Consider the following 13,485-nt stretch of genomic DNA (forward strand, 5'->3'; position numbering starts at 1 on the left):
CACAAAATCCAACAAATATCTCAATTTTGTAAAATGATTTTCCATTAGGATCAGCTCAACCTGAGACAGAATATTTTGTTTTCTTAAACTGCACAAAAGCCTTTTGTTTTGAATTGGTTCAACAAAACATTAAACTGCCTTTCCCTATCAGTGCATTGTCTTATGGGAGTTGCATTTCAAGCCTACATTCTCTCCACTGGGCCAAGCTCCCTGGAGGACTACATCTTCGATCATGGAATGTGGATTTCCCCCTGATGAAGCTCTGCATGGCACATTATGGGGAATGCCGTCCAGCTCCATTGGGAGCCTGGCACCTAAGAGAGAATAGGCACATCAGGCTTCTGAACTACATTTGACACCAAAATAGGAAAATACAGTTTAATGTTGAAATGACTCTCAACAAAGCATTTTGGGTCAAATGAAACATCTTAACTTCAGGAATGTCTAAATATTTTGTTCTGACACTTCCTAACTTTTTTTTCCCATTTCTGTTAAGTGAAAAATTTTAAAATTTCAGGGTTTTTTTTAAATCCTGATTTGGGGCAAAAACAATTTAGATTCTGTGAGATAGGTTAAATAAGGGACACTATACAGACATAGGATCCAACAGTAAATATAGGAACAAAGTGTGCATTTACACCAAACCTCCACAAGTATCAGGAGAACTGCAAGGCACAAGTGCAAAGGGTGAATGCTTTCAGCCACTGAGAAAATGGGGGTAACTACTGCTTTAGGCCCCAATTCATGAAACTACTTAGTTTCATGAATTGGGGCCTAAAGCAGTAGTTACCCACATTTTCTTTATACTTCATACACTTAAGTACTTTCCTGAATAGGAACAAGAGTTATTTTTAACTTTATGGTCTTTTGGAAGCAAACTATAAAATCCTTCCTCTAGATAAGAGATCTTTAAAATTTGATAGATTTCATCTGAAAGTTTCTTAAATTCTTCTGCAGTGTCTCACTGCAAGCCAGTCATTAGTACTCATGACCTGTGTTCCCTCTAAGCTGTGTGGTGGGCGGCCACCTAGGAGAGATTCAAGTGCTGCGCAGTTGATTAGCAGAGCGTACACATCCAGCAGTGTGTGGTCAGGTGCCCCTCCCACCGCTGCTTTGCAGCCACACTGCTCCTGCAGCTGCTCCCAGGAGCCTCCTGATGGGTGGGCCGAGTGCAGGGTGGAGTAGGGGTGCTGATGTCAGGGTGTCCTCCTCCCCCTTCTTCTGTACTCCATCTCTGCAGAGCAAGGGAGAGGGGAAAGCCTTGCTCAGGACCAGAGCTGCTGCAATCTGAGGTCTGAATGACTGAGCCTCCGGGCAGTGCCTTTCTTAAAGAGACAGTGCATGGTCAGAGACTTCCCCAGCAGTCCATGCGCTCGCTCGCTCTCTCTCACACACACACACACACACACACACACACAGAGTTACTCTCTCTGGGTCTCCGACACTCATCTCCCAACATATACTTATATTGCTGCTACTTGGTATTTCCTGCACACAGTCTCTGTAACTTTATTCTTTCATCCATTGAAACTGGTGAGATGTTAAATGAACCAGATATTATCTCCTGCTATAAAACTGTTTAGACTGCTGAGAAAGTGAAGAAACAAATGTATTACTGGGATGTTACAAGAAAGTTGAAAGTAGGCCCAACTTTTGAATGTCAGTCTTTAAAAAGACCTCTCAGAATGTCATGTATGCACACATACATGAATATGCACTGTAGACACAGACTTATAGGCATACACACCCTAGGTTAATCTGTGGACAATAAAATTGTCTGACACTCTTTATATTAAAAGAGAATTCCATAGGAAAACCCTTCATGCATTTCTCACCACTTCCTTCCCCCCTCCCCCCTCCCAATCTTGAGCTACAGTCAAAACAAAGCACTTTTTAAATTGTCACTACATCAAATTATCCCATTCTGCTTCTCATACCTAGATTAATACCAGATTCTATCAGAGGACACAATTTAAAATTTAGCTTTCAATTTTCTCTTTTAAGATTTCCTTACGTTGAACATCACAGAGGAAGAAAATGCCAAATGTCTTAGTTATAAAAAGGATGACTCTTGTTTGAGGGGAGATAAATCTATTAGTAACACAAAGCTGTAGAAGCACAATTGTGGAGATTAAGCAACAGCACAGCTTCCTTTCTTCAGCATTGCAATTTTTCACAGGGATGACTTACAGTGGAATAAAGGGAAGAGGCAAAGTGAATGTTGAGAGAACTGGATACTTAGAATTATTAATTTTATTTGTATTCACTAGTGCAACACAAAGGAAAGAATCTTTACATACAGGTTTTTAACTCAACTTTACAAGCAAATTCCAATATACAGTATTTTCTCTGAATTGGTTTTAAAAAATAAAACTAAGAAAACCAACACTGCAGATATTAAGGAAATTTTTGTAGCTAATACTGAATTTAAGACTTTAAATACCAACACTGGAGTTAACATTGTTTTTATTGTGGTCCTTTAAGTAGGCAGTGAGCAGCTTTACCACAACAGTGATTGAAGTACTCTTGAATTTCCTTGATGGCATGGTTGTAGATTATAAAACTCATGCCTACCAACATGATCATCTATTAAAATCCACTCTCCTTCGTGCCAGCCACTATGATGAGATGAAAAAGAATAGCCCTGGAAGCCCAATTCAAGAGTGGATTTCCATTTTAATGGTATGAGAATGTCCATATTAAGAATATTATGTGCTGTGCAAAAACTGAAACTGTCCCCACCCCACACATGCAATGAACCAGTATATGGATGTCTTATGGTAATGACATGCAAATAACAAAATAAACCACTTAAATGGTATTCAAGTCTTCTAGCCTCTTTACAATAAGTCAGCAGTTAAGACCAGAAATCGATTGCCTTTTACTGAACTATGATGCAGTCTAGTTGAACCTCTTTGCAGTCTGATTTTGAATTCTAGAACCATTTTTATATGAACTGTGTGAAAAGACTTTCAGTGGCTATGGTAAATGGTTACTTTCACCAAGCCCCTGGGTTAGTATTGCACATGGTTCTTCATTAACATCTCCACAATATACTCTAGGAACATTATTCTCCAAGGGCTAAATATTATTCCCATGAAAGTTTTTCCATTGACTTCAAATGGGATTAAGGAAGTATCAGCTTGGGGGAAGAGAAGGGGTCTTTTGAGTTGCATTGGTGTTAAAATTCCATGATTAAAAAAATAAAATCAATACACAATGAAAACGTGCTACAGTATATGGATATTCTTACATGCTAGAGTGTATATTAATTCTGTTAGGTGATATAACGATATCTTGGAAACAACAACACTTGCAGGAAAATTAGGTTCAAACAAAAAAGCCACACACAACAGGAGGCATTTAGATTATTTTAGGCACAACTCCAAGCAATAAAGCTCATTTAAAGTGCAATTTATTTTTTTCTTCTCCTTTTGTGTTTTCACTTGTTAAAATATGCAATTTGTCTTTTCTTCTTTATACACACTTACTGAACAGTAGTTTAATACTTTTGTGAGTACTGCACAAAAGAATGTCTGAGACCTGAAACAGATGGAAAAAGTCAGCAATAACCAATTTTACAAATTTAAAAAAAAGTTCAGCTACATCTAACCCTTAATTTTATTCATTTAGAATCATCTACACTACTACTGATGAAACATCTCCATCTTTAAATAAAGTAGCTTCTTCCATTTTAGACCTGAAGAGTTCCATACAGCACCAGCATTTTTTTTCTTTCATAGGAGTGAGACTTCAGTTTCACCTCATCACCTCTCTTCCAGTTGTTCATCAACTAACAAGCTTTACCTCATACTCTAGACTTTCTGTACATACACTGGAACCATCCTTGGTAAAGTCATGATAGTAGCAGAAATATGTACTTATGTTTAGGTGAATGAATATTTAGCAGAATTTCAACTCAACACAATTACAATTTAGATTAGCACCATGGTCTTTTACATGTAGCAACTCTGCTACCCATGGCTCCATTTCTTATTTACTAGTCTGTTAGGATAAAAAAGGGAGTGTGGATATGTGTATTGTGTGTGTGTGTGTGTGTGTGTGTATATATATATTTTTTTTCACATCAAAGAATATATGTTACTAAAGTTTCTATAGAAACAGCAAGAACCACAACAAATTTTCTTAAACCATTTTGTATTTCTATGAAAACCTTGATGGGCTCTTTTCTTTGTAACTTAATCGGTGAAGGTGCAGATTTAAAAAAAAAAATGTTTAATTATTTATTTTACTCTCTCTTTAAAAGTAAATCAGATTGGGGAAAGGGAGGAAGAAAAGGGGAGTGAGAGAACCCACTCTGAAATCTCTCTACACCAACAGCATTCCTTTAAATGAAAATAGTCTCTCTATAGACAAACTGTATACAATTAAAAATAATCACCTTTCCTTTAAGGAAAGTCAGCTTTCAAAATTTCCATACAAATCTATACAGACCTGAAAATGAACCAAGAACCTGACTATTTCAACAGTTTTCAAACTCTGGAGAAACATAGTCGACTGTCAGGAGTTAATTTTGTGTGTGTGTGTGTGTGTGTGTGTGTGTGTGTGTATATATATATATATATATACACACACACACACACACACACAAAAAATCAGTTTTATTTACTCCTCACATATTAAGGCCTACTCTGCTTCTGGACAGCAAACTGCATACTCAGGGCCTTACTAGAAAAAAACCCCTTAATTATAACAGTAGTGTTGTGAGACTTGTTTTGATCAATTTATGTAACTACTGCAATATTAATGCTAAGTAGATTTTTTTTTATATGAACTAACAAAAAACATGGTTCAGTTTTATTTCAGAACTGTATAACCAGATGTGAAATGAACAGATTAAACAAAGTGTACTTATGGATTTCTTTCACCTCACTGCTGATTAAAAGAGAACGTGAGCATTTTGCTTGCGTTGTTCATGTGCCATCTATTCAAAAGTTTAGGTCACTTAATTTTTTACTGGGAATAGCCATTCTTGGCTTAAGAAGGGCCAAAGTTTATTATTGAATATTCCTGTGGATGTATACATACACAATATATTCCCTGGAAAAGTGTACTGTAATACATCTTCCTTCGACAAAGGCCTAAAACACAGTGTTACTGTGTGTTGTTTCTCTGTTTTGTTACACACTGGAGAGTAAGTTTTTGAAAATACTAATTCTGACAGTGTTCTGCTGCTTGAGTCTCAGATACATAAAAACGGAGGAAAACAAGATGCTATGATTTTGTGGGATACAAGGGTAAATTTTTGGAACACTTTACTGGCTATGCACTTAATCTATAGTGTGTGCATTTACAAACTTTATGCCCCCACGGCTGCCATCTGACAGACAAATATTTGAAGACCACCTTCAGAGAGAATACCTACCCAGAGAGCAGAAATATCTTTCCTTATTTTATTTACCCACCGAGTTCCTTCCCAGGGGGAAAAAAAAAAAAAAAAGTACCCTTCTCTGAAATACTCAGAGTACCAGCTCTGATTAGGACATCATAGGATTGCTCAAAGCAAAGTTGTGGGTTTTAGTAAAAAGTCATTTAAAAAAAAAGTTTTATGTAAAATAATTTCAAATCCCTACGTATACAGCCAAGTTTTGTGCAAACATTTCAAGTCGGATACTTCAGAGTCTTCCAATAGTAAAGAGGAAGTCAATAAATACAAAAATACGACAATAAAGTTAAAAGTTCTTAATTAAAATGTATATTGTGAAACTCTCAGCATAGGTGTCATGGACCCCGTATCTCCAAGACTCATTACGCACCATCTCAAAAGCACCTGCATTAGCAGGTTTTTGCACAAGTATTCTTAGCACTCTGTTTCAAAAATTTACCCAATAATGGCTATTAAATAACACAAAAGCATACTACATTTTCACTACAATGCATGGATGGAGTGATATTTCTGTGCAATAAGAGCCATTTCACCCTGTGAGATCTGCTTGCCATCTGTGAATGATGAAGATGAGCTCAAAAGCAAATAGAGCAACATTCTGATACCTGTAGGAAAACAAATCTAGATTAAAACAACATTAAATACATGTCACTAGAGTCATGGGATAATTTTGATAAATACGAAGATTTTGCATAGGCCTCTGGAATACAGAGTCAAATTATGGCCAGGAAAAGATATGCTAATAGATTAGGTCTCTATATTATTTTCCATTGCTATAAACCTAACTGGTAGTCAGAACCGAGAGATTAGATTAAATAGTGATTTCCCTGTCTGATAGTCCACATTAATAAAAACAAGAAATGATTTCTGCAAGCAACCTGCCCTCCTCAAATGCCTGGTGAAGCACCCTGGAAGAGAGGTTAGTGGTCATCACAGGCTTCAGCATTTGTTAAGTATTAAGAGAGAGAAGGGTAATATAATCCAGTTGCTAATGCAGGCCACAGGTATAGTTAAGTATAAACCATTATGTTCTCTTAAGAGAAGCTGCAGAGTTTTTGATAGCATCAACTTCCAAACAGGTCAGATTGGAATAGGCAAATATTAATGATTTCACTTTTAATATTCATTCAGGATTTGGATAACAAAGCCATAACTAAAGCAGTCAATATGTGATAAGCAATTGATGTCAGATTCATTCTAATGAGACGTGCATATGGATGTCATGTTTTTAATGCGTCTTTGGTTTAGGGAGACGGGAATGCCGATTAGAGACCAAACTATCCCCAGAACGCAAACTGGTATTCTGATTTTGCACATTTTCCTTTCTTTGTGCCAGCGGCCTTGGGATGTTAGTCTTGGAATGGGAATTCTGAGGTTCTGGAGATATAAGCATTGGGCTGCTTATTTGTTTAGATTTAACAAAGGAAATAGTTGGTGGGCGAAGTTTAGAAATCCTCTGACTCGGTTTACTCTTTAGGTGTGTCTGACTAGATGTTGGTTGTAGCTGTGTTGCACTACTTGGTGGTGGTAGCTCAGCCTTGGAAGCAGTGGAGCAGTTCGGGGATGATGCAGTATTGGCTACTGTAGGAGGCACTAAAGCATTCTGGTTTGGGGGCTCTGAAGCTCTTAAAGTCTTTGGCTGAGAAGCCTGGTTTGAGGATGAAGGTTGACTTTTCGCAGCTAACTTAGTCTGCACATCTCTAGCATCCATTTGGGTGGGTGTCTGACAAGAAGAGGGAAGAGACTGTAGTGTACTATCTTCATTACTAGCCAGCTCTCCAGGTTCTTTAGTACTCTTTTTAACCTTCAAATTCTCCTCAAAAGGTTCATTCTCATTCAGGTCCTTTATATTTAAACGTTTACTCAGTAAAATGTTCAACTCATTCAGGCTATTTGTGTGAGAGCCATTTGCAGCATTTTGACTATGATGATCATCGTTTTCATGCAGGCCCTGTTTAGGGTATTCACTGCGGGCCTCGATATGTGGTGTTTTTATTAATTTTCCCTGGGCGAGGTCTGTGGAACTGGGAAGGCTGCTGGAAGGCTGTAGTACTTGAGGCTGTTAAAAAGAAAATACATTAACATATTAGACATGGGAAATGTATATAGTTAACATTTTAAACTCAAGATGTGCTGATCTGGTGCTTGACGCTTACATATTCTGTTTTTGTGTTAAGAAGTTAACTTCGTCAAACCAGGGGGATCCATGGGATACATACAAGTGGGACTGGTAAATTATGCACAAAAGAATTATGCCAGCACTAAATTATACATCTCAAAACAAAATGAAAGACACAGAGAAACGTATTGATTGATTTAAAGCAAAGAATATGAAAAAGATTTTGTCAACTAATAATTTTATGTTTTGTTCTTTAATTGTATTGCACTGCAGTAACAGAGCCATGTCTGAATACTGGTAAATTCAGATGCAAGTGCCTTTAATAGCTAATAAAATTTGTTAGATTACATCTATCTTATCTTCTGCCCAGTGCACATTCCAATTAGGTATCCCAAGCCTTTCATCAATTTTAAAGATTTTTAAGAGTAGGTAAGGACTTTACTGGACAAATTTGTGTTTGAAGTGCATTCTAAAGACACCACTTCTAAAGATTAAATTTTCTTGGTGAGCTGAGGACAGAAGACTTGATATAAAGCTTGTCCTAATTAGGTTATTGACTAGATTTATATAGCTGTTTCATCCTAAAGGCCATTCAAATGACCTGATGGAGATACACCATGTAATATCTTTTTGTTGAATGTATTGCATTCATCACCAGATAAGCACGGTTTAATGAAGACTCTAAATTTTACCTGAAGAGAGAATCTAGTATTATAAACAAAAGTATTGCCAGTACCTCTTCTAGGTCATTTCTATTTTTCCTTTGCTCTTCCCTGTAAAAAGACTTCAAAGGTTAATGTGGCATTTTGCTTTTTAAACTAAACTCTGGGAAGGCTGGGAAGGTATGGAAATCAACGAAAACCTCGTCAACCGTGTACACTGATTTTAAAAGAATTGCTCAAGATTCTGTAATTCATAGCATTTTTTTCCCCAACAAAACCTACCATACTGCACTTTAGCTATTAAAATTCAACATCTGATTTGGATAATTTTCTATTTTTCCTTTTTAAAAGATGAACTACAATCAAATCTCATCTTGAAGATGGCTTAAACAGAGAAGCAGAAAATCATTCTTCCAAAACACACTTGTTTTTGTCTGATTCTATGTACGTAACATGTAGTAATAGTGTCATGCACTATTACAATAAATCAATAAAGCAGGAGCAACATTTCTCATTAGGCTACCTTGACTGAACTTTTTCATCATTATTGCACTGAAGATGAGGATTATTTGGGTTTTCTTGCCTTTATTTTTAATACTTGCTCAAACCAAGTAAATACATTGCAGAGAGCAGTTCAGATTGCTACCCAGATTAACAAGCACCTCAGCTTTCATTGGCTTTCTGACATGTACCTGGTAGGCTCACTCTTCCATGGGGTACAGAGCACCTCCACTAGAATTCTCCATAAAGAGCAAATTTAAGGGGGAAAATAGATAAGGAGAATTTACTAATCTAATTCTGATTTACTGGAGATTTTTCCTTTGGATTCACAAACTCCACCTTTAGCCAAGGTTAAGCTAGAGACTGGACCAGTGACAACAACTGACAAAGAGAAGTGCAGAGACACTGAACACAGTGAAAACTGGTACTTTTATAAAGAAGAAAAGTGTGATAAATTGGAGAGAGATAGTAAATTATTTTTCCCTCCACTGATTATCACCACCAAATTTCAGAGGAGTGTAGTAAACTTCGGTATTTTCTTTCTTCTACTACACATATAAAAAGGACGTTTCATAAGCTATTAGCAATTTTTAAATACACAAATTAAAGTTTAAAGAATAAATCCTGACAAATCTGTCAATTTTTCAATCTTTAATGGATATGGATAGTACCTGTACCTCAAACTAAAACCTGTTATTCCAAACAAGACTTGCACAACGAAGAGGGGATGAGGTTAACCCAAATAATTCACTGTTTTGAGAACCCGTTTATAAATTCTAAAAAACTGTTGAGAAAATTCTTGAGCACAGACATAAGTAGTCACAATAGAACCATTCACAATGCATGTGTGCTGAATAAAGAACCAAAATACTTGAACAAAATTAAGATTTTCTAATCCAATTTAGAAAAAAACCAAAATGATTATTTATGACACAAAGTACTTGGTCAATGTTTATCATACACAAACAGCTGTTCAAATTTCCCCCCCATTTTTAGTAATAAAGGAAATAAAACCAAATATGTTATGTATGAACGTTAAATTACATACATAGCTATGTGCTCAACTACCCCAAAAATAATTGATAGTCAAATGTTAATCCAAAAGTGTAGTCTATGAAATGTAACAGTGAAAGGGACAACCTTCATCCCCCACTTAAACTTACATTCTTACAATGTATGCAGGGCTGGCTCTGGCTTTTTTGCTGCCCCAAGCCAAAAAAAAAAAAAAAATATAGGGGCAGCAAAAAAATAGCAAACACAAAAAAAACACAAAAAATTGCAGTGCGGCCGGAGCCAGGGTGCAGGGGGACTCCCTGCGCTGCAGATGTGCCCCGGCTAGCGGGGGGGGGGGGGGGGAGGGGAAGGGGGAGAGGAGGGGAAGAGAGAGAGAGAGAGAGAGAGAAGGGGGCCACCCAGGGCTTCAGCGGGGCGCTGCCATGCGGCCCCAACCGCTGCGCCGGCTGCCAGGAGGGCTCCACGCCGCTCCGGTCGGCTAGGAGGGAAGGACGCAGGCTGCCCTGCTGGGCTTGCTGCAGGGCGCTCCCCTCCTCCACGCTGCCGCCCCCTACAGGGTGGCCGGAGCGGAACAAAAAAAAAAAAGCGGCCGTGCCGCCCTAAGATTGGGCGGAATGCCGCCTTGTACAATCTGCCGCCCCAAGCACGAGCTTGCTCGGCTGGTGCCTGAAGCCGGCCCTGAATGTGTGTAATCATATCTGAAATACTAGTTAGAAACTGACCTTTTATTTATACTGTATCTGGACTGCTATTTTATAAAATAACACAAAAATATTGCTTAAATTGAGTAAGGGCGTGGTAAGCACTTGCATTTGGTATTACAGAAATTGCATGGAAGGTATTAGGTATGTATGTCTTTATGCATTTGGCTAAGACATCTTTCATAACCAAAGGATGCCAACAGTTGACCCAAAAGTGGAAAGCAGCATTAGATCTCAGCAAACTATGAATCTTATGACATAGCTTTAGCACAGATGGCTTTGACATCTTCCAGTAAATTTCCAAGTACTAAAAATATGGCTCTCTGTTTAAAATGAATCACAAGGAGCCTAACACTGATCTCACAAATATGACTTCAGTAGTTACTCCTGATTTATACAACTGGAAGATCAGAAGAAGACTGAAATCAGCAATAAATAGTTCATCACAGAAGGGGAAGTTACTTACCTGTAACTGGAGATTTTTCGAGATGTGTGGTCCCTATCTGTATTCCACTGAGGGTTATGCGCCTGCACCATGCGCCTGGAGCCAGAGCTTTTCAAAGTAGTAGTGTTTGTTGATACGGGCATGCACCCTTGCATTACCTGGTGGTTTCACCCGAGGTGATGAAGGGCGGAGTGGACTACCAGCGTCTCCAGTTCCTTCTCCACTGCAGGTCTACGAGATCCCCAGCACAGAAGGAGGAATACAGATAGGGACCACATATCTCAAAGAACCTCCAGTTACAGGTCAGTAACCTCTCATTCTTCAAGTGATGGTCCCTATTGTATTCCACTGAGTGTGATTAAGAAGCCGTACCTAGCTAGGAGAAGAGTGTGAGGAACATGACAGAAATGTGGAACGGAGAACCGCTACGCCAAATGAGGCATCCGTTGCAGAATCACACACTAGAGCATAATGAGAAAAAAGGTGTGTACTCAACTCCACATGGCTGCCTTACATATGTCCACAATGGGCACATCGTAGAGTGCAACAGTAGTTGATGCCTGCACTCTTGTAGAATGGGCCTGTATCCCATCTGGTAGGGACAGTCCTGATAGTTGACAGGAGAGTAACACACCCTGAAACCCACTTTGAGATTCTCTGGGTGGAGATGGCCTGCTTAAGTCTCTCTATGGCCACGAATATCCTAGGAGACATCCAGAAGGGCTTCATCTGCTGTAGGTAAAAGGCCAGGGCCCTACAGACACTGAGGAAGTGAAGCTGCTGTTCCTCATTTGAGGCATGTGGTTTGGGAAAGAAGGTTGGCAAATGTTTGGGTTGGTTGAGGTGGAAGCAGGAAACCACTTTTGGTAGAAATTTGGGATGCAATCACAGCAAAACTTTATCCTTATAAAACATGGTGAAAGAGGGGGTTTGCCATCACAGTTCCCAGTTTGCCAGCCCTCCTTGCAGACTAGGAAAGTGACCATTATGGAAAGAAGAGAAAGGAGGCAGGATGCTAGGGATTCAAAGGGAGAGTTCATTAATGACGTAAGGACTAGGTTGAAGTACTTCTTTGGAGCAATAGGCTGGATTGGGAGGCTTTTAGATACCAGGTCCTTCCCAAACCAGGAAGTCAAAGGGTGGGTTAAAATGGAATGATCCTCCACCAGAGGGTGGAAAGCGCTATTAACCACTGCATGCACCCTCCTGGAGTTGAGAGCAAGTCCTGACCCCTTCAGCTAGAGGAAACAGTCCAAGAGCATTGGGACGCCAATAGCCTCATGGACAATACCTTTCTGTTGGGCAGGAGATGAAGTGTGCCCACTTAGCTCAGTAGAAAGCAATAGAGTCCTGTGGCACCTTTAAGACTAACCGATATATTGGAGCATAAGCTTTCGTGGGTGAATACGCATGCGTCTGACAAAGTGGGTCTTCACCCACGAAAGCTTATGCTCCAATACATCGGTTAGTCTTAAAGGTGCCACAGGACTCTCTGTCGCTTTTTACAGATCCAGACTAACACGGCTACCCCTCGGATACTTAGCTCAGTAGGATCATCTTCTGTAGTCCTTCCTGCTATTGGAGAGGCCCTCACGTACTGCCAATGAACATTCTTGTGCCAGCGGAGGTGTCCATCCAAAAAACCAGGCTGTCAGGTGAAGCGTCTGTGGATCGGAGTGTCTGAGTCTGTCGTTGCATTGTGTGAGCACTTCCAGAACGTTAGGAGCAGGAGTGGAGGATGTTTCGATATGCAGAAAAGCAGAGGAAACCAGAACTGGTGAGGCCAGAATGGAGTGATCAGGATTATGGTCACTCTCTCCCTCAGAGTTTGTGAAGGATTTGTAGCATGAGTGGTAGAGGAGGGAAGGCATAGTTCACCTGGTTCGACTAGTTGATGACCAGCGCATCAACAGTACTGAATGCACTTGATGTTGGTGTGAGATTCAAAGAGGTTCCTGATTGAAGTTCCCCATTGACCAAAAATGTCCATGATGACCGCGTTGTGCAGTTCCCATTCATGGTCGGTTGCAAAGTTCCTGATGAGAGCATCGGCAATCAGCTTCTGGGTCCCTGGTACGTAAGCCACTGACAACAGGATACAGTGTGCAGTGTGTCATTTCCAGAGGTGCACTGCTTCTGCACACAGCACTGGGGACCTTGTGCCTCCTTGCTTGTTTATGTAGTTGTGTTATACAACATGATGAGAGTGGATGGATGGTAAAAATGTGTGGCATGCCTTCGTACTGCCCGAAGTTCCAGGATGCTGATGTGCATCCTGGTTTCTCGAGCGGTCCAAGTTCCTTACGTCATGCGATCTCCCAGGTGTGCTCCCCAGTACATCGAGTGAAGCATGTGTTATGGCAGTCACACTCGGTGAGGATGCAAGGAAGGGCATTCCGGAGCAGGCTTGGAGAGGGAGGTGACCTCTGGAGGAATGGTGAGAATGATGTCCATGGGTTGGTGCATGGGGGAGTAGGCGCCTTGCAGCCATAGTTATAGACCGCGGAAGCGCAGGTGAGCAAAAGCCATGACATACCGTATGTGTATGCTGCCACGTGGCAGAGGAGGGAAAGGCAAGTTCTGGCTGAGACAGAGGGGTTGGATGTCACTGAAGCGATCAGGTCCAGTAGACTTTG

The 13,485-nt window shown here is 39.9% G+C and overlaps 1 protein-coding gene across 16 annotated transcripts in view; it reads right to left on the reverse strand.

The window, feature by feature from the left end:
• Window positions 1-4,235: 4,235 nt before the first annotated feature.
• The window catches only part of CCSER2 (coiled-coil serine rich protein 2), a 141,010-nt gene continuing 131,760 nt past the window's right edge, over window positions 4,236-13,485 (reverse strand). For 12 of the 16 annotated variants that reach the window (XR_010589229.1, XM_005307456.5, XM_005307459.4 and 9 more), the window contains one exon: window positions 4,236-7,466. Coding sequence is in view for 14 of the 16 variants with exons in the window: in XM_005307456.5 (XP_005307513.2) it covers window positions 6,636-7,466 (831 nt within the window). In the remaining 2 variants the exon portion in view is untranslated. The remainder of the gene's footprint in view (window positions 7,467-13,485) is intronic. The other 4 variants (XM_005307460.5, XM_005307457.5, XM_042854728.2 and 1 more) reach the window with 3 other exon arrangements.

This window comes from Chrysemys picta, chromosome 7 (assembly GCF_011386835.1).
Source record: "Chrysemys picta bellii isolate R12L10 chromosome 7, ASM1138683v2, whole genome shotgun sequence".
NCBI classification, from domain to species: Eukaryota; Metazoa; Chordata; order Testudines; family Emydidae; genus Chrysemys; species Chrysemys picta.